Below are 17,409 nucleotides of genomic sequence, written 5' to 3' on the forward strand. Positions count from 1 at the left end.
ACTCGGTCATCTAGACACAGAGCTAATCCCCTTGACATTGGAAATAAGGGATGCTGGGCTGCCTGGACCTCTCAGGAGGAGCATCTTTGGGGGGCTGAGGATGGCAGAGGTCCCACCCCGCGTGGCAGGGCACAGGCATGGACTGAGCGTCTCACCTGCTCAGCGTCGACCCCCTTTGCCCCTGTGGTGCCCCTTCTGTGCAAGGTGTCTGATCTGCCTTCTCTCTCTCCCAGCTGCCAGGCCCCAGTCCACGCTCCTGCCAGGTGAGTCCTGCTGCCCCTTGACTCCGGGGTGTCCCCTCCCTCCCCACTCACCTCCACAGACACCAACCAGGAGCCCCAGGCAGGGCGAGTGGACGTTTGCCACTTCTCAGTACCTGCCCTGGTCACTCTAGAGCGAGCAGACGCTTCCAGAGGAGCCATAGCACAAGGATCCTCGGGTCTGGCTCAGAGATTTAAGGACATTGTGGCTACACAGTGTCTCCCCAGAGCTTTGGGCGACAAGGAGGCCTGTCCTGCGCTCAACAATGCTTGAAAGCATTGTCTAGACCGAGAGTTATGTGTGTGGGGAGAACCGGGCTGTTTCAGGTCCCACACCCCCGCGGAGTCCAAAAGGGATACTTTCACCAGGGAGCCCTCAGTCAGGAGAGCGTGCTAATCGCTCCTGTGGAGTGTTGCGCCTGATCGCCGTGCCGTGGACAGTTGAGGGCCTGATCTGGCTCACGGCCAGCTCTCAGCAAAGGCCTCTTCCTCCCCCAGGCAGTGGAGATTCTCAGACCCCACTTTACCTGATGTGAGTGACAGGTCACTAGAGCAACCCTGACTGTAGACACCTTCTCTCTAATCCTGCTGTGTTTTCCCTTCAGGCTGGTGGACGCCCACAACTCCTGCCGACGGTAAGCATGGCTTGGGTCCTGCAAAACACTCCACTCCTCAGGCCTGGGTGCAATTCCTGACTTGGTTTGAGCCTCTGAGCTCAGCGCCTCATCTGCTGTGGAGGGTTCCCTTCGCGTGCCAGAGTTATGGAAAAACTTCACCTCCCACTTGTGGCATATGTTACTCAGAATGCTTTTGTTGCCAAGCGATAGGATCCCAACTGAGACTCTCTTGAGTTGCGGATGGGGATGGGGGACGCAATGACTTCCATAGGTCAGTGGTAGGATGGTCTTCAGGTAGAGTTGGATCCAGAAGTTCCAGTACAGCTTCTCCCCTGCACTTTTATTACCTCTATTTTCTAATGTTTATAAACTTCACTGTCAGCTTGCTTCCTGCCAAGGGGCAGTTGTTAGCCACAGGTCTACAGCCCAGGAGGGGAGAGAGTCTGGTTTTTTTCTAGCTCTTCAGCCAGCAAGCCGTGGAAGGACTCTGAACAGCCAGCTACCAATAGATGCCTTGTCCCTAAGCATGTCCATGTGCTCTGATGATTTTCAGTGGGTGCACGGCTTCTTCAAAAGTCAGCATAAGTTTGGGGTTTGAAAATGACATGAGTTAGTGTGCACCGAAAAGGAGTTTTTAGTATAACCTTGGTCCTGATGGAGTGGGTGCCCATGTGGGAGTGAACATCTGAAGGAGGCTCCTTGGCGGGGTCTGGGAAGCTGTCTCTGGTGGGCTCCTGCTGCAGGGGCTCAAGTTCATCCCAGTGGTCCCTGGGGATTCAGGCTGTGGGCTTCCCCTCTTCCCACCGCCTTCCCAAGGCTGGGAGCAGCCACCGAATTGCTGGGCCTTGTGCGGAACCCATCAGAGAAAAAGTGTAGCTCAGTCCACAGCCAAGGGTTGTATCAAACAGCCCCGTGGGGCTAAATGATGATGACCAGGCTCAGTCATGCCTGCCGGAAGGAGAACATTACCTTGAACTCAGAAGTCTTTCCCTGGAAGGATTCTGAACCTCGTTCGGTCCTCAGGACCTGTTCCTTCGGAAAACTCAGGAGAGTGCATTTTCCCGTCTCCTTCAGGAACTGAATCAGGATTGGCCCTGAGGCTGGTGAATGGAGGTGACAGGTGTCAGGGCCGGGTGGAGGTCCTGTACCAAGGTTCCTGGGGCACCGTGTGTGACGACAGCTGGGACACCAACGACGCCAACGTGGTCTGCAGGCAGCTGGGCTGTGGCCGGGCCACGTCGGCCCCAGGAAGTGCCCGGTACGGTCAGGGCTCAGGGTCGATCGTCCTGGATGACGTGGGCTGCTCGGGGCACGAGAGCTACCTGTGGAACTGCCCTCACAGTGGCTGGAACACACACAACTGTGGACACGGCGAGGACGCCAGTGTCGTCTGCTCAGGTTGGTCTCAAATAAGCTGGGTGTCCCTCTCTGGGGGTGTGGTTTCCTTCTGACACTCTGATCTCCTCTAAGAGCATTTTCTACATTTCTCGCTCTCTTAAATCACGTTGTCTCTCTGCTAAGAATTAGTGTGAGCTTTTTGACAAGCTGTCAGGCGTGTAGCTGGTGAATGAGAACAAAGAACCAAACTGAAAGTGACTTGAAGCCTTTTTTCTCCATGTCACAGTGCAAGCCAGAGGCAAAAGAGGCTAGTTCTGAGCTTCCCCGGTGGCGCAGTGGTTGGGAGTCTGCCTGCCGATGCAGGGTACATGGGTTCATGTCCCAGGCCGGGAAGATCCCACATGCCACGGAGCGGCTGGGCCTGTGAGTCATGGCCGCTGAGCCTGTGCGTCCGGAGCCTGTTGCTCCGCAACGGAGGAGGCCACAACAGTGAGAGGCCCGCGTGCCGCCGAAGAAAAAAAAAAAAAAACAAAAAAAAAAAACAGGCTAGTTCTGTCACGAGGTCTGTGAATGGAGGTCATGGTCTAGGACTGCAGGTGGCCCAGGGTTTGGTTCTTGAGGCCTGGATGGTAGCCCCTCCAGGGAACTGGGATGCAGTGTCTGGGCACCAGGTCTGTCGTCTGCAGGGCAGTGGCCCTTGTGTGGCCTGCCAGGCACAGCCTTGTCACCACCTACAGTCGAGCCTGACAGATCTCACACGGGATTTGGACCTGGAGCTGGACCTCTCAGTCTTGCTTCCTCAGTGAGCCCATAAATGCTGTGAGGCTGATGACCAGTTTGGGTCCACTCGGTCATCTAGACACAGAGCTAATCCCCTTGACATTGGAAATAAGGGATGCTGGGCTGCCTGGACCTCTCAGGAGGAGCATCTTTGGGGAGTGAGGACGGCAGAGGTCCCACCCCGTGTGGCAGGGCACAGGCATGGACTGAGCGTCTCACCTGCTCAGCGTCGACCCCCTTTGCCCCTGTGGTGCCCCTTCTGTGCAAGGTGTCTGATCTGCCTTCTCTCTCTCCCAGCTGCCAGGCCGCAGTCCACGCTCCTGCCTGGTGAGGCCTGGTGCCTCTTGACTCCGGGGTGTCCCCTCCCTCCCCACTCACCTCCACAGACTCCAACCAGGAGCCCCACGAGCCCTAGAGGGACTCTGAACAGCCTGCTACCAATAGATGCCTTGTCCCTAAGCATGTCCATATGCTCTGATGATTTTCAGTAGGTGCACGGCTTCTTCAAAAGTCAGCATAAGTTTGGGGTTTGAAAATGACATGAGTTAGTGTGCACCGAAAAGTAGTTTTTAGTATAACCTTGGTCCTGATGGAGTGGGTGCCCATGTGGGAGTGAACATCTGAAGGAGGCTCCTTGGCGAGGTCTGGGAAGCTGTCTCTGGTGAGCTCCTGCTGCAGGGGCTCAAGTTCATCCCAGTGGTCCCTGGGGATTCAGGCTGTGGGCTTCCCCTCTTCCCACCGCCTTCCCAAGGCTGGGAGCAGCCACCGAATTGCTGGGCCTTGTGCGGAACCCATCAGAGAAAAAGTGTAGCTCAGTCCACAGCCAAGGGTTGTATCAAACAGCCCCGTGGGGCTAAATGATGATGACCAGGCTCAGTCATGCCTGCCGGAAGGAGAACATTACCTTGAACTCAGAAGTCTTTCCCTGGAAGGATTCTGAACCTCGTTCGGTCCTCAGGACCTGTTCCTTCGGAAAACACAGGAGAGTGCATTTTCCCGTCTCCTTCCAGGAACTGAATCAGGATTGGCCCTGAGGCTGGTGAATGGAGGTGACAGGTGTCAGGGCCGGGTGGAGGTCCTGTACCAAGGTTCCTGGGGCACCGTGTGTGACGACAGCTGGGACACCAACGACGCCAACGTGGTCTGCAGGCAGCTGGGCTGCGGCTGGGCCACGTCGGCCCCATTAAATGCCTGGTATGGTCAGGGCTCAGGGCCAATCGTCCTGGATGACGTGGGCTGCTCTGGGCACGAGAGCAACCTGTGGAACTGCCCTCACAGCCCCTGGAACACACACAACTGTAGGCACAGTGAGGACGCCAGTGTCGTCTGCTCAGGTTGGTCTCAGATAAGCTGGGTGTCCCTCTCTGGGGGTGTGGTTTCCTTCTGACACTCTGATCTCCTCTCAAGGCATTTTGTACATTTCTCGCTTCCTTAAAACACCTTGTCTCTCTGCTAAGAATTAGTATGAGCTTTAAGCCAAGCTGCCAGCCATGTAGCTGGTGAATGAGAACAAAGAACCAAACTGAAAGTGACTTGAAGCCTTTTTTCTCCATGCCACAGTGCAAGGCAGAGGCAAAAGAGGCTAGTTCTGTCACGAGGTCTCTGAATGGAGGTCATGGCCTAGGAGTGCAGGTGGCCCAGAGTTTGGTTCCTGAGTCCTGGATGGTAGCCCCTCCAGGGAACTGGGATGCACTGTCTGGGTACCACATCGGCCGTGTGCGTGGCAGTAGCCCCTGGGTGATGGTGACAAACTTGTCATCACCTACAGTTGGGCTGGACAGATCTCACACGGGATTTGGACCTGGAGCTGGACCCCTCAGTCTTGCTTCCTCAGTGAGCCCATAAATGCCGTGAGGCTGATGACCGGTTTGGGTCCACTCGGTCATCTAGACACTGAGCTAATCCCCTTGACATTGGAAATAAGGGATGCTGGGCTGCCTGGACCTCTCATGAGGAGCACCTTTGGGGGATGAGATGGCAGAGGTCCCACCCCGCATGGCGGGGCACAGGCATGGACTGAGCGTCTCACCTGCTCAGCGTCGTCCCCCTTTGCCCCTGTGGTGCCCCTTCTGTGCAAGGTGTCTGATCTGCCTTCTCTCTCTCCCAGCTGCCAGGCCCCAGTCCACGTCCCTGCCAGGTGAGTCCTGCTGCCTCTTGACTCCGGGGTGTCCCCTCCCTCCCCACTCACCTCCACAGACTCCAACCAGGAGCCCGAGGCGGGGCGAGTGGACGTTTGCCACCTCTCAGTACCTGCCCTGGTCACTCTAGAGGGAGCAGACACTTCCAGAGGAGCCATAGCAGAAGGATCCTCGGGTCTGGCTCAGAGATTTAAGGACATTGTGGCTACACAGTGTCTCCCCAGAGCTTTGGGTGACAAGGAGGCCTGTTCTGCGCTCAACAATGCTTGACAGCATTGTCTAGACCGAGAGTTATGTGTGTGGGGAGAACTGGGCTGTTTCAGGTCCCACACCCCCGCGGAGTCCAAAAGGGATACTTTCACCAGGGAGCCCTCAGTCAGGAGAGCGTGCTAATCGCTCCTGTGGAGTGTTGCGCTTCATCGCCGTGCCGTGGACAGTTGAGGGCCTGATCTGGCTCACGGCCAGCTCTCAGAAAAGGCCTCTTCCTCCCCCAGGCAGTGGAGATTCTCAGACCCCACTTTCCCTGATGTGAGTGACAGGTCACTAGAGCAACCCTGACTGTAGACACCTTCTCTCTAATCCTGCTGTGTTTTTCCTTCAGGCTGGTGGACGCCCACAACTCCTGCCGATGGTAAGCGTGCCTTGGGTCCTGCAAAACACTCCACTCCTCAGGCCTGGGTGCAGTTCCTGACTCTTGGTTTGAGCCTCTGAGCTCAGCGCCTCACCTACTGTGGAGGGTTCCTTTCGCGTGCCAGAGTTATGGAGAAACTTCACCTCTCACTTGTGGCATACGTTACTCAGAATGCTTTTGTTGCCAAGCGATAGGATCCCAACTGAGACTCTCTTGAGTTGGGGGTGGGGGTGGGGGACGCAATGACTTCCATAGGTCAGTGGTAGGATGGTCTTCAGGTAGAGTTGGATCCAGAAGTTCCAGTACAGCTTCTCCCCTGCATTTTTATTACCTCTATTTTCTAATGTTTATAAACTTCACTGTCAGCTTGCTTCCTGCCAAGGGGCAGTTGTTAGCCACAGGTCTACAGCCCAGGAGGGGAGAGAGTCTGGTTTTTTTCTAGCTCTTCAGCCAGCAAGCCGTGGAAGGACTCTGAACAGCCTGCTACCAATAGATGCCTTGTCCCTAAGCATGTCCATGTGCTCTGATGATTTTCAGTGGGTGCACGGCTTCTTCAAAAGTCAGCAAAAGTTTGGGGTTTGAAAATGACATGAGTTAGTGTGCACCGAAAAGTAGTTTTTAGTATAACCTTGGTCCTGATGGAGTGGGTGCCCATGTGGGAGTGAACATCTGAAGGAGGCTCCTTGGCGAGGTCTGGGAAGCTGTCTCTGGTGAGCTCCTGCTGCAGGGGCTCAAGTTCATCCCAGTGGTCCCTGGGGATTCAGGCTGTGGGCTTCCCCTCTTCCCACCGCCTTCCCAAGGCTGGGAGCAGCCACCGAATTGCTGGGCCTTGTGCGGAACCCATCAGAGAAAAAGTGTAGCTCAGTCCACAGCCAAGGGTTGTATCAAACAGCCCCGTGGGGCTAAATGATGATGACCAGGCTCAGTCATGCCTGCCGGAAGGAGAACATTACCTTGAACTCAGAAGTCTTTCCCTGGAAGGATTCTGAACCTCGTTCGGTCCTCAGGACCTGTTCCTTCGGAAAACACAGGAGAGTGCATTTTCCCGTCTCCTTCCAGGAACTGAATCAGGATTGGCCCTGAGGCTGGTGAATGGAGGTGACAGGTGTCAGGGCCGGGTGGAGGTCCTGTACCAAGGTTCCTGGGGCACCGTGTGTGACGACAGCTGGGACACCAACGACGCCAACGTGGTCTGCAGGCAGCTGGGCTGCGGCTGGGCCACGTCGGCCCCATTAAATGCCTGGTATGGTCAGGGCTCAGGGCCAATCGTCCTGGATGACGTGGGCTGCTCTGGGCACGAGAGCAACCTGTGGAACTGCCCTCACAGCCCCTGGAACACACACAACTGTAGGCACAGTGAGGACGCCAGTGTCGTCTGCTCAGGTTGGTCTCAGATAAGCTGGGTGTCCCTCTCTGGGGGTGTGGTTTCCTTCTGACACTCTGATCTCCTCTCAAGGCATTTTGTACATTTCTCGCTTCCTTAAAACACCTTGTCTCTCTGCTAAGAATTAGTATGAGCTTTAAGCCAAGCTGCCAGCCATGTAGCTGGTGAATGAGAACAAAGAACCAAACTGAAAGTGACTTGAAGCCTTTTTTCTCCATGCCACAGTGCAAGGCAGAGGCAAAAGAGGCTAGTTCTGTCACGAGGTCTCTGAATGGAGGTCATGGCCTAGGAGTGCAGGTGGCCCAGAGTTTGGTTCCTGAGTCCTGGATGGTAGCCCCTCCAGGGAACTGGGATGCACTGTCTGGGTACCACATCGGCCGTGTGCGTGGCAGTAGCCCCTGGGTGATGGTGACAAACTTGTCATCACCTACAGTTGGGCTGGACAGATCTCACACGGGATTTGGACCTGGAGCTGGACCCCTCAGTCTTGCTTCCTCAGTGAGCCCATAAATGCCGTGAGGCTGATGACCGGTTTGGGTCCACTCGGTCATCTAGACACTGAGCTAATCCCCTTGACATTGGAAATAAGGGATGCTGGGCTGCCTGGACCTCTCATGAGGAGCACCTTTGGGGGATGAGATGGCAGAGGTCCCACCCCGCATGGCGGGGCACAGGCATGGACTGAGCGTCTCACCTGCTCAGCGTCGTCCCCCTTTGCCCCTGTGGTGCCCCTTCTGTGCAAGGTGTCTGATCTGCCTTCTCTCTCTCCCAGCTGCCAGGCCCCAGTCCACGTCCCTGCCAGGTGAGTCCTGCTGCCTCTTGACTCCGGGGTGTCCCCTCCCTCCCCACTCACCTCCACAGACTCCAACCAGGAGCCCGAGGCGGGGCGAGTGGACGTTTGCCACCTCTCAGTACCTGCCCTGGTCACTCTAGAGGGAGCAGACACTTCCAGAGGAGCCATAGCAGAAGGATCCTCGGGTCTGGCTCAGAGATTTAAGGACATTGTGGCTACACAGTGTCTCCCCAGAGCTTTGGGTGACAAGGAGGCCTGTTCTGCGCTCAACAATGCTTGACAGCATTGTCTAGACCGAGAGTTATGTGTGTGGGGAGAACTGGGCTGTTTCAGGTCCCACACCCCCGCGGAGTCCAAAAGGGATACTTTCACCAGGGAGCCCTCAGTCAGGAGAGCGTGCTAATCGCTCCTGTGGAGTGTTGCGCTTCATCGCCGTGCCGTGGACAGTTGAGGGCCTGATCTGGCTCACGGCCAGCTCTCAGAAAAGGCCTCTTCCTCCCCCAGGCAGTGGAGATTCTCAGACCCCACTTTCCCTGATGTGAGTGACAGGTCACTAGAGCAACCCTGACTGTAGACACCTTCTCTCTAATCCTGCTGTGTTTTTCCTTCAGGCTGGTGGACGCCCACAACTCCTGCCGATGGTAAGCGTGCCTTGGGTCCTGCAAAACACTCCACTCCTCAGGCCTGGGTGCAGTTCCTGACTCTTGGTTTGAGCCTCTGAGCTCAGCGCCTCACCTACTGTGGAGGGTTCCTTTCGCGTGCCAGAGTTATGGAGAAACTTCACCTCTCACTTGTGGCATACGTTACTCAGAATGCTTTTGTTGCCAAGCGATAGGATCCCAACTGAGACTCTCTTGAGTTGGGGGTGGGGGTGGGGGACGCAATGACTTCCATAGGTCAGTGGTAGGATGGTCTTCAGGTAGAGTTGGATCCAGAAGTTCCAGTACAGCTTCTCCCCTGCATTTTTATTACCTCTATTTTCTAATGTTTATAAACTTCACTGTCAGCTTGCTTCCTGCCAAGGGGCAGTTGTTAGCCACAGGTCTACAGCCCAGGAGGGGAGAGAGTCTGGTTTTTTTCTAGCTCTTCAGCCAGCAAGCCGTGGAAGGACTCTGAACAGCCTGCTACCAATAGATGCCTTGTCCCTAAGCATGTCCATGTGCTCTGATGATTTTCAGTGGGTGCACGGCTTCTTCAAAAGTCAGCAAAAGTTTGGGGTTTGAAAATGACATGAGTTAGTGTGCACCGAAAAGTAGTTTTTTGTATAGCCTTGGTCCTGATGGAGTGGGTGCCCATGTGGGAATGAGCTTCTGAAGGAGGTTCCTTGGCGGGGTCTGGGAAGCTGTCTCTGGTGGGCTCCTGCTGCAGGGTCTCAAGTTCATCCCAGTGGTCCCTGGGGATTCAGGCTGTGGGCTTCCCCTCTTCCCACCTCCTTCCCAAGGATTGGATCAGCCACTCAATTGCTGGGCCTTGTGGGGAACCCATCAGAGAACATGCGTAGCTCAGTCCACAGCAGAGGGTTGTATCAAACAGCCCCGTGGGGATAAATGATGACCAGGCTCAGTTAGGTCCTCCAGAAGGAAAACATTACCTTGAACTCAGAAGTCTTTACCTGGATGGATTCTGAATCTCGTTCGGTCCTCAGGACCTGTTCCTTCGGAAGACACAGGAGAGTGAATTTTCCCGTCTCCTTCCAGGAACTGAATCAGGATTGGCCCTGAGGCTGGTGAATGGAGGTGACAGGTGTCAGGGCCGAGTGGAGGTCCTGTACCGAGGCTCCTGGGGCACCGTGTGTGACGACGGCTGGGACACCAACGACGCCGACGTGGTCTGCAGGCAGCTGGGCTGTGGCCGGGCCACGTCGGCCCCAGGAAGTGCCCGGTACGGTCAGGGCTCAGGGCCGATCGTCCTGGATGACGTGGGCTGCTCGGGGCACGAGCGCTACCTGTGGAGCTGCCCTCACAGTGGCTGGAACACACACAACTGTGGACACGGCGAGGACGCCAGTGTCGTCTGCTCAGGTTGGTCTCAGATAAGCTGGGTGTCCCTCTCTGGGGGTGTGGTTTCCTTCTGACACTCTGATCTCCTCTCAAGGCATTTTCTACATTTCTCGCTTCCTTAAATCACCTTGTCTCTCTGCTAAGAATTAGTATGAGCTTTTGACAAGCTGCCAGGTATGTAGCTGGTGAATTGGAGCAAAGAACCAAACTGAAAGGGACTTGAAGCCTTTTTTCTCCATGCCACAGTGCAAGGCAGAGGGAAAAGAGACTAGTTCTGTCACGAGGTCTCTGAATGGAGGTCATGGCCTAGGAGTGCAGGTGGCCCAGAGTTTGGTTCCTGAGTCCTGGACAGTAGCCCCTCCAGGGAACTGGGATGCACTGTCTGCACACCAGGGCTGTCGTGTGCAGGGCAGTGACCCCTGTGTGGCCTGCCAGCACAGCCTTGTCACCACCTACAGTCGAGCCTGACAGATCTCACACGGGATTTGGACCTGGAGCTGGACCTCTCAGTCTTGCTTCCTCAGTGAGCCCATAAATGCCATGAGGCTGATGACCGGTTTGGGTCTACTCGGTCATCTAGACACAGAGCTAATCCCCTTGACACTGGAAATAAGGGATGCTGGGCTGCCTGGACCTCTCAGGAGGAGCATCATTGGGGGGTGTGGACAGCAGAGGTCCCACCCCGCGTGGCAGGGCACAGGCATGGACTGAGCGTCTCACGTGCTCAGCGTCGACCCCCTTTGCCCCTGTGGTGCCCCTTCTGTGCAAGGTGTCTGATCTGCCTTCTCTCTCTCCCAGCTGCCAGGCCGCAGTCCACGCTCCTGCCTGGTGAGGCCTGGTGCCTCTTGACTCCGGGGTGTCCCCTCCCTCCCCACTCACCTCCACAGACTCCAACCAGGAGCCCCACGAGCCCTAGAGGGACTCTGAACAGCCTGCTACCAGTAGACGCCTTGTCCCTAAGCATGTCCATGTGCTCTGATGATTTTCAGGGGGTGCACGGCTTGTTCAAGACTCAGCATAAGTTTGGGATTTGAGAATGACATGAGTCAGTGCTCAGCAGAAAAGTAGTCTTTAGAATAACCTTGGTCCTGATGGAGCGGGTGCCCATGTGGGAGTGAACATCTGAAGGAGGCTCCTTGGCGGGGTCTGGGAAGCTGTCTCAGGTGGGCTCCTGCTGCAGGGGCTCAAGTTCATCCCAGTGGTCCCTGGGGATTCAGGCTGTGGGCTTCGCTTCTTCCCACCTCCTTCTCAAGGCTGGGATCAGCCACTCAGTTGCTGGGCCTTGTGGGGAACCCACCAGAGAACATGCGTAGCTCAGTCTACAGCTAAGGGTTCTATCAAACAGCCTCGCGTGGATAAATGATGATGACCAGGCTCAGTCAGGTCCTCCGGAAGCAGAACATTACCTTGAACTCAGAAGTCTTTCCCTGGAAGGATTCTGAATCTCGTTCGGTCCACACGACCTGTTCCTTCGGCAGACACAGGAGAGTGCATTTTCCCGTCTCCTTCCAGGAACTGAATCGGGATTGGCCCTGAGGCTGGTGAATGGAGGTGACAGGTGTCAGGGCCGGGTGGAAGTCCTGTACCGAGGCTCCTGGGGCACCGTGTGTGACGACGGCTGGGACATCAACGACGCCGACGTGGTCTGCAGGCAGCTGGGCTGTGGCCGGGCCACATCGGCCCCAGGAAGTGCCCGGTATGGTCAGGGCTCAGGGCCGATCGTCCTGGATGACGTGGGCTGCTCGGGGCACGAGAGCTACCTGTGGAACTGCCCTCACAGTGGCTGGAACACACACAACTGTGGACACGGCGAGGACGCCAGTGTCGTCTGCTCAGGTTGGTCTCAGATAAGCTGGGTGTCCCTCTCTGGGGGTGTGGTTTCCTTCTGACACTCTGATCTCCTCTCAAGGCATTTTCTACATTTCTCGCTTCCTTAAATCACCTTGTCTCTCTGCTAAGAGTTAGTATGAGCTTTTTGACAAGCTGCCAGGTATGTAGCTGGTGAATTGGAGCAAAGAACCAAACTGAAAGTGACTTGAAGCCTTTTTTCTCCATACCACAGTGCAAAGCAGAGGGAAAAGAGACTAGTTCTGTCACGAGGTCTCTGAATGGAGGTCATGGCCTAGGAGTGCAGGTGGCCCAGAGTTTGGTTCCTGAGTCCTGATCGGTAGCCCCTCCAGGGAACTGGGATACACTGTCTGGGCACCAGGTCTGCCATGTCTAGGGCAGTCGTCCCTGGGTTGCTGCCGGTCACAAACTTGTCTTCACCTACAGTCGGGCTGGACAGATCTCACACGGGATTTGGACTTTGAACTGGACCCCTCAGTCTTGCTTCCTCAGTGAGCCCATAAATCCTGTGACGCTGATGACCGGTTTGGGTCCACTCGGTCATCTAGACACAGAGCTAATCCCCTTGACATTGGAAATAAGGGATGCTGGGCTGCCTGGACCTCTCAGGAGGAGCATCTTTAGGGGGTGTGGACGGCAGAGGTCCCACCCCGCGTAGCGCAGCACAGTCATGGGAGGAGCGTCTCACCTGCTCAGCGTCGTCCCCCTTTGCCCCTGTGGTGCCCCTTCTGTGCAAGGTGTCTGATCTGCCTTCTCTCTCTCCCAGCTGCCAGGCCCCAGTCCACGCTCCTGCCAGGTGAGTCCTGCTGCCCCTTGACTCCAGGGTGTCCCCTCCCTCCCCACTCACCTGCACAGACACCAACCAGGAGCCTCAAGGGGGGCGAGTGGACGTTTGCCACCTCTCAGTACCTGCCCTGGTCACTCTAGAGCGAGCAGACGCTTCCAGAGGAGCCATAGCAGAAAGATCCTCGGGTCTGGCTCAGAGATTTAAGGACATTGTGGCTACACAGTGTCTCCCCAGAACTTTGGGTGACAAGGAGGCCTGTCCTGCGCTCAACAATGCTTGAAAGCATTGTCTAGACCGAGAGTTATGTGTGCGGGGAGAACCGGGCTGTTTCAGGTCCCACACCCCCGCGGAGTCCAAAAGAGATACTTTCACCAGGGAGCCCTCAGTCAGGAGAGCGTGCTAATCGCTCCTGTGGAGTGTGGTGCCTCATTGCCGTGCCGTGGACAGTTGAGGGCATGTTCTGGCTCACGGCCAGCTCTCAGAAAAGGCCTCTCCTCCCCCAGGCAGTGGAGATACTCAGACCCCGCTTTCCCTGATGTGAGTGACAGGTCACTAGAGCAACCCTGACTGTAGACACCTTCTCTCTAATCCTGCTGTGTGTTCCCTTCAGGCTGGTGGACGCCCACAGCTCCTGCCGACGGTAAGCGTGACTTGGGTCCTGCAAAACACTCCACTCCTCAGGCCTGGGTGCAATTCCTGACTCTTGGTTTGAGCCTCTGAGCTCAGCGCCTCATCTGCTGTGGAGGGTTCCTTTCGCGTGCCAGAGTTATGGAGAACCATCACCTCCCACTTGTGGCATACATTACTCAGAATGCTTTTGTTGCCAAGTGATAGGTTCCCAACTGACACTCTCTTGAGTTGGGGGTGGGGGTGGGGGACGCAATGACTTCCATAGGTCAGTGGTAGGATGGTCTTCAGGTAGAGCTGGATCCAGAAGTTCCAGTACAGCTTTTCCGATGCACTTTTATTACCTCTATTTTCGAATATTTATGAACTTCACTGTCAGCTTGGTTCCTGACAAGGGGCAGTTGTTAGCCACAGGTCTACAGCCCAGGAGGGGAGAGAGTATGTTTTTTTTCTAGCTCTTTAGCCAGCAAGCCCTGGAAGGACTCTGAACAGCCTGCTACCAATAGATGCATAGTCCCTAAGCATGTCCATGTGCTCTGATGATTTTCAGTGCGTACACGGCTTGTTCAAGTTTCAGATTACGTTTTGGGTTTGAAAATGACATGAGTAAGTGCTCAGCGGAAAAGTAGTCTTCAGAATAAGCTTGGAACTGATGGAATGGGTTCCCATGTGGGAGGGAACATCTGAAGGTGGCTCCTTGGCGGGGTCTGGGAAGCTGTCTCTGGTGGGCTCCTGCTGCAGGGTCTCAAGTTCATCCCGGTGGTCCCTGGGGATTCAGGCTGTGGGCTTCCCCTCTTCCCACCTCCTTCCCAAGGATTGGATCAGCCACTCAATTGCTGGGCCTTGTGGGGAACCCATCAGAGAACATGCGTAGCTCAGTCCACAGCAGAGGGTTGTATCAAACAGCCCCGTGGGGATAAATGATGACCAGGCTCAGTCAGGTCCTCCAGAAGGAAAACATTACCTTGAACTCAGAAGTCTTTACCTGGATGGATTCTGAATCTCGTTCGGTCCTCAGGACCTGTTCCTTCGGAAGACACAGGAGAGTGAATTTTCCCGTCTCCTTCCAGGAACTGAATCAGGATTGGCCCTGAGGCTGGTGAATGGAGGTGACAGGTGTCAGGGCCGAGTGGAGGTCCTGTACCGAGGCTCCTGGGGCACCGTGTGTGACGACGGCTGGGACACCAACGACGCCGACGTGGTCTGCAGGCAGCTGGGCTGTGGCCGGGCCACGTCGGCCCCAGGAAGTGCCCGGTACGGTCAGGGCTCAGGGCCGATCGTCCTGGATGACGTGGGCTGCTCGGGGCACGAGCGCTACCTGTGGAACTGCCCTCACAGTGGCTGGAACACACACAACTGTGGACACGGCGAGGACGCCAGTGTCGTCTGCTCAGGTTGGTCTCAGATAAGCTGGGTGTCCCTCTCTGGGGGTGTGGTTTCCTTCTGACACTCTGATCTCCTCTCAAGGCATTTTCTACATTTCTCGCTTCCTTAAATCACCTTGTCTCTCTGCTAAGAATTAGTATGAGCTTTTGACTAGCTGCCAGGTATGTAGCTGGTGAATTGGAGCAAAGAACCAAACTGAAAGGGACTTGAAGCCTTTTTTCTCCATGCCACAGTGCAAGGCAGAGGGAAAAGAGACTAGTTCTGTCACGAGGTCTCTGAATGGAGGTCATGGCCTAGGAGTGCAGGTGGCACAGAGTTTGGTTCCTGAGTCCTGGACAGTAGCCCCTCCAGGGAACTGGGATGCACTGTCTGCACACCAGGGCTGTCATGTGCAGGGCAGTGACCCCTGTGTGGCCTGCCAGGCACAGCCTTGTCACCACCTACAGTCGAGCCTGACAGATCTCACACGGGATTTGGACCTGGAGCTGGACCTCTCAGTCTTGCTTCCTCAGTGAGCCCATAAATGCCATGAGGCTGATGACCGGTTTGGGTCTACTCGGTCATCTAGACACAGAGCTAATCCCCTTGACACTGGAAATAAGGGATGCTGGGCTGCCTGGACCTCTCAGGAGGAGCATCACTGGGGGGTGTGGACAGCAGAGGTCCCACCCCGCGTGGCAGGGCACAGGCATGGACTGAGCGTCTCACGTGCTCAGCGTCGACCCCCTTTGCCCCTGTGGTGCCCCTTCTGTGCAAGGTGTCTGATCTGCCTTCTCTCTCTCCCAGCTGCCAGGCCGCAGTCCACGCTCCTGCCTGGTGAGGCCTGGTGACTCTTGACTCCGGGGTGTCCGCTCCCTCCCCACTCACCTCCACAGACTCCAACCAGGAGCCCCACGAGCCCTAGAGGGACTCTGAACAGCCTGCTACCAGTAGACGCCTTGTCCCTAAGCATGTCCATGTGCTCTGATGATTTTCAGGGGGTGCACGGCTTGTTCAAGACTCAGCATAAGTTTGGGATTTGAGAATGACATGAGTGAGTGCTCAGCAGAAAAGTAGTCTTTAGAATAACCTTGGTCCTGATGGAGTGGGTGCCCATGTGGGAGTGAACATCTGAAGGAGGCTCCTTGGCGGGGTCTGGGAAGCTGTCTCAGGTGGGCTCCTGCTGCAGGGGCTCAAGTTCATCCCAGTAGTCCCTGGGGATTCAGGCTGTGGGCTTTGCTTCTTCCCACCTCCTTCTCAAGGCTGGGATCAGCCACTCAATTGCTGGGCCTTGTGGGGAACCCACCAGAGAACATGCGTAGCTCAGTCTACAGCTAAGGGTTCTATCAAACAGCCTCGCGTGGATAAATGATGATGACCAGGCTCAGTCAGGTCCTCCGGAAGGAGAACATTACCTTGAACTCAGAAGTCTTTCCCTGGAAGGATTCTGAATCTCGTTCGGTCCACATGACCTGTTCCTTCGGCAGACACAGGAGAGTGCATTTTCCCGTCTCCTTCCAGGAACTGAATCGGGATTGGCCCTGAGGCTGGTGAATGGAGGTGACAGGTGTCAGGGCCGGGTGGAAGTCCTGTACCGAGGCTCCTGGGGCACCGTGTGTGACGACGGCTGGGACATCAACGACGCCGACGTGGTCTGCAGGCAGCTGGGCTGTGGCCGGGCCACATCGGCCCCAGGAAGTGCCCGGTATGGTCAGGGCTCAGGGCCGATCGTCCTGGATGACGTGGGCTGCTCGGGGCACGAGAGCTACCTGTGGAACTGCCCTCACAGTGGCTGGAACACACACAACTGTGGACACGGCGAGGACGCCAGTGTCGTCTGCTCAGGTTGGTCTCAGATAAGCTGGGTGTCCCTCTCTGGGGGTGTGGTTTCCTTCTGACACTCTGATCTCCTCTCAAGGCATTTTCTACATTTCTCGCTTCCTTAAATCACCTTGTCTCTCTGCTAAGAATTAGTATGAGCTTTTGACAAGCTGCCAGGTATGTAGCTGGTGAATTGGAGCAAAGAACCAAACTGAAAGGGACTTGAAGCCTTTTTTCTCCATGCCACAGTGCAAGTCAGAGGGAAAAGAGGCTAGTTCTGTCACGAGGTCTCTGAATGGAGGTCATGGCCTAGGAGTGCAGGTGGCCCAGAGTTTGGTTCCTGAGTCCTGGACAGTAGCCCCTCCAGGGAACTGGGATGCACTGTCTGCACACCAGGGCTGTCGTGTGCAGGGCAGTGACCCCTGTGTGGCCTGCCAGGCACAGCCTTGTCACCACCTACAGTCGAGCCTGACAGATCTCACACGGGATTTGGACCTGGAGCTGGACCTCTCAGTCTTGCTTCCTCAGTGAGCCCATAAATGCCATGAGGCTGATGACCGGTTTGGGTCTACTCGGTCATCTAGACACAGAGCTAATCCCCTTGACATTGGAAATAAGGGATGCTGGGCTGCCTGGACCTCTCAGGAGGAGCATCATTGGGGGGTGTGGACAGCAGAGGTCCCACCCCGCGTGGCAGGGCACAGGCATGGACTGAGCGTCTCACGTGCTCAGCGTCGACCCCCTTTGCCCCTGTGGTGCCCCTTCTGTGCAAGGTGTCTGATCTGCCTTCTCTCTCTCCCAGCTGCCAGGCCGCAGTCCACGCTCCTGCCTGGTGAGGCCTGGTGCCTCTTGACTCCGGGGTGTCCCCTCCCTCCCCACTCACCTCCACAGACTCCAACCAGGAGCCCCACGAGCCCTAGAGGGACTCTGAACAGCCTGCTACCAGTAGACGCCTTGTCCCTAAGCATGTCCATGTGCTCTGATGATTTTCAGGGGGTGCACGGCTTGTTCAAGACTCAG

The 17,409-nt window shown here is 56.0% G+C and overlaps 1 protein-coding gene across 1 annotated transcript in view; it reads left to right on the forward strand.

Annotated features, from left to right (window-relative positions):
• DMBT1 (deleted in malignant brain tumors 1) overlaps positions 1-17,309 on the forward strand; it is a gene marked incomplete at both ends in the record, with an annotated part of 73,860 nt that extends 56,551 nt beyond the window's left edge. The window contains 13 exons of the mRNA XM_082643805.1: positions 1,952-2,275; positions 4,006-4,329; positions 5,103-5,132; positions 5,735-5,764; positions 6,824-7,147; positions 7,921-7,950; positions 8,553-8,582; positions 11,454-11,777; positions 12,556-12,585; positions 13,187-13,216; positions 16,090-16,413; positions 17,192-17,221; positions 17,281-17,309. Of these exons, the coding sequence (XP_082499931.1) occupies positions 1,952-2,275; positions 4,006-4,329; positions 5,103-5,132; positions 5,735-5,764; positions 6,824-7,147; positions 7,921-7,950; positions 8,553-8,582; positions 11,454-11,777; positions 12,556-12,585; positions 13,187-13,216; positions 16,090-16,413; positions 17,192-17,221; positions 17,281-17,309 (1,859 nt within the window). The remainder of the gene's footprint in view (positions 1-1,951; positions 2,276-4,005; positions 4,330-5,102; positions 5,133-5,734; positions 5,765-6,823; positions 7,148-7,920; positions 7,951-8,552; positions 8,583-11,453; positions 11,778-12,555; positions 12,586-13,186; positions 13,217-16,089; positions 16,414-17,191; positions 17,222-17,280) is intronic.
• Between the last annotated feature and the right edge of the window lie 100 nt (positions 17,310-17,409).

Source organism: Mesoplodon mirus, assembly GCF_964341445.2.
Source record: "Mesoplodon mirus genome assembly, chromosome: 2".
Classification (NCBI taxonomy): domain Eukaryota; kingdom Metazoa; phylum Chordata; class Mammalia; order Artiodactyla; family Ziphiidae; genus Mesoplodon; species Mesoplodon mirus.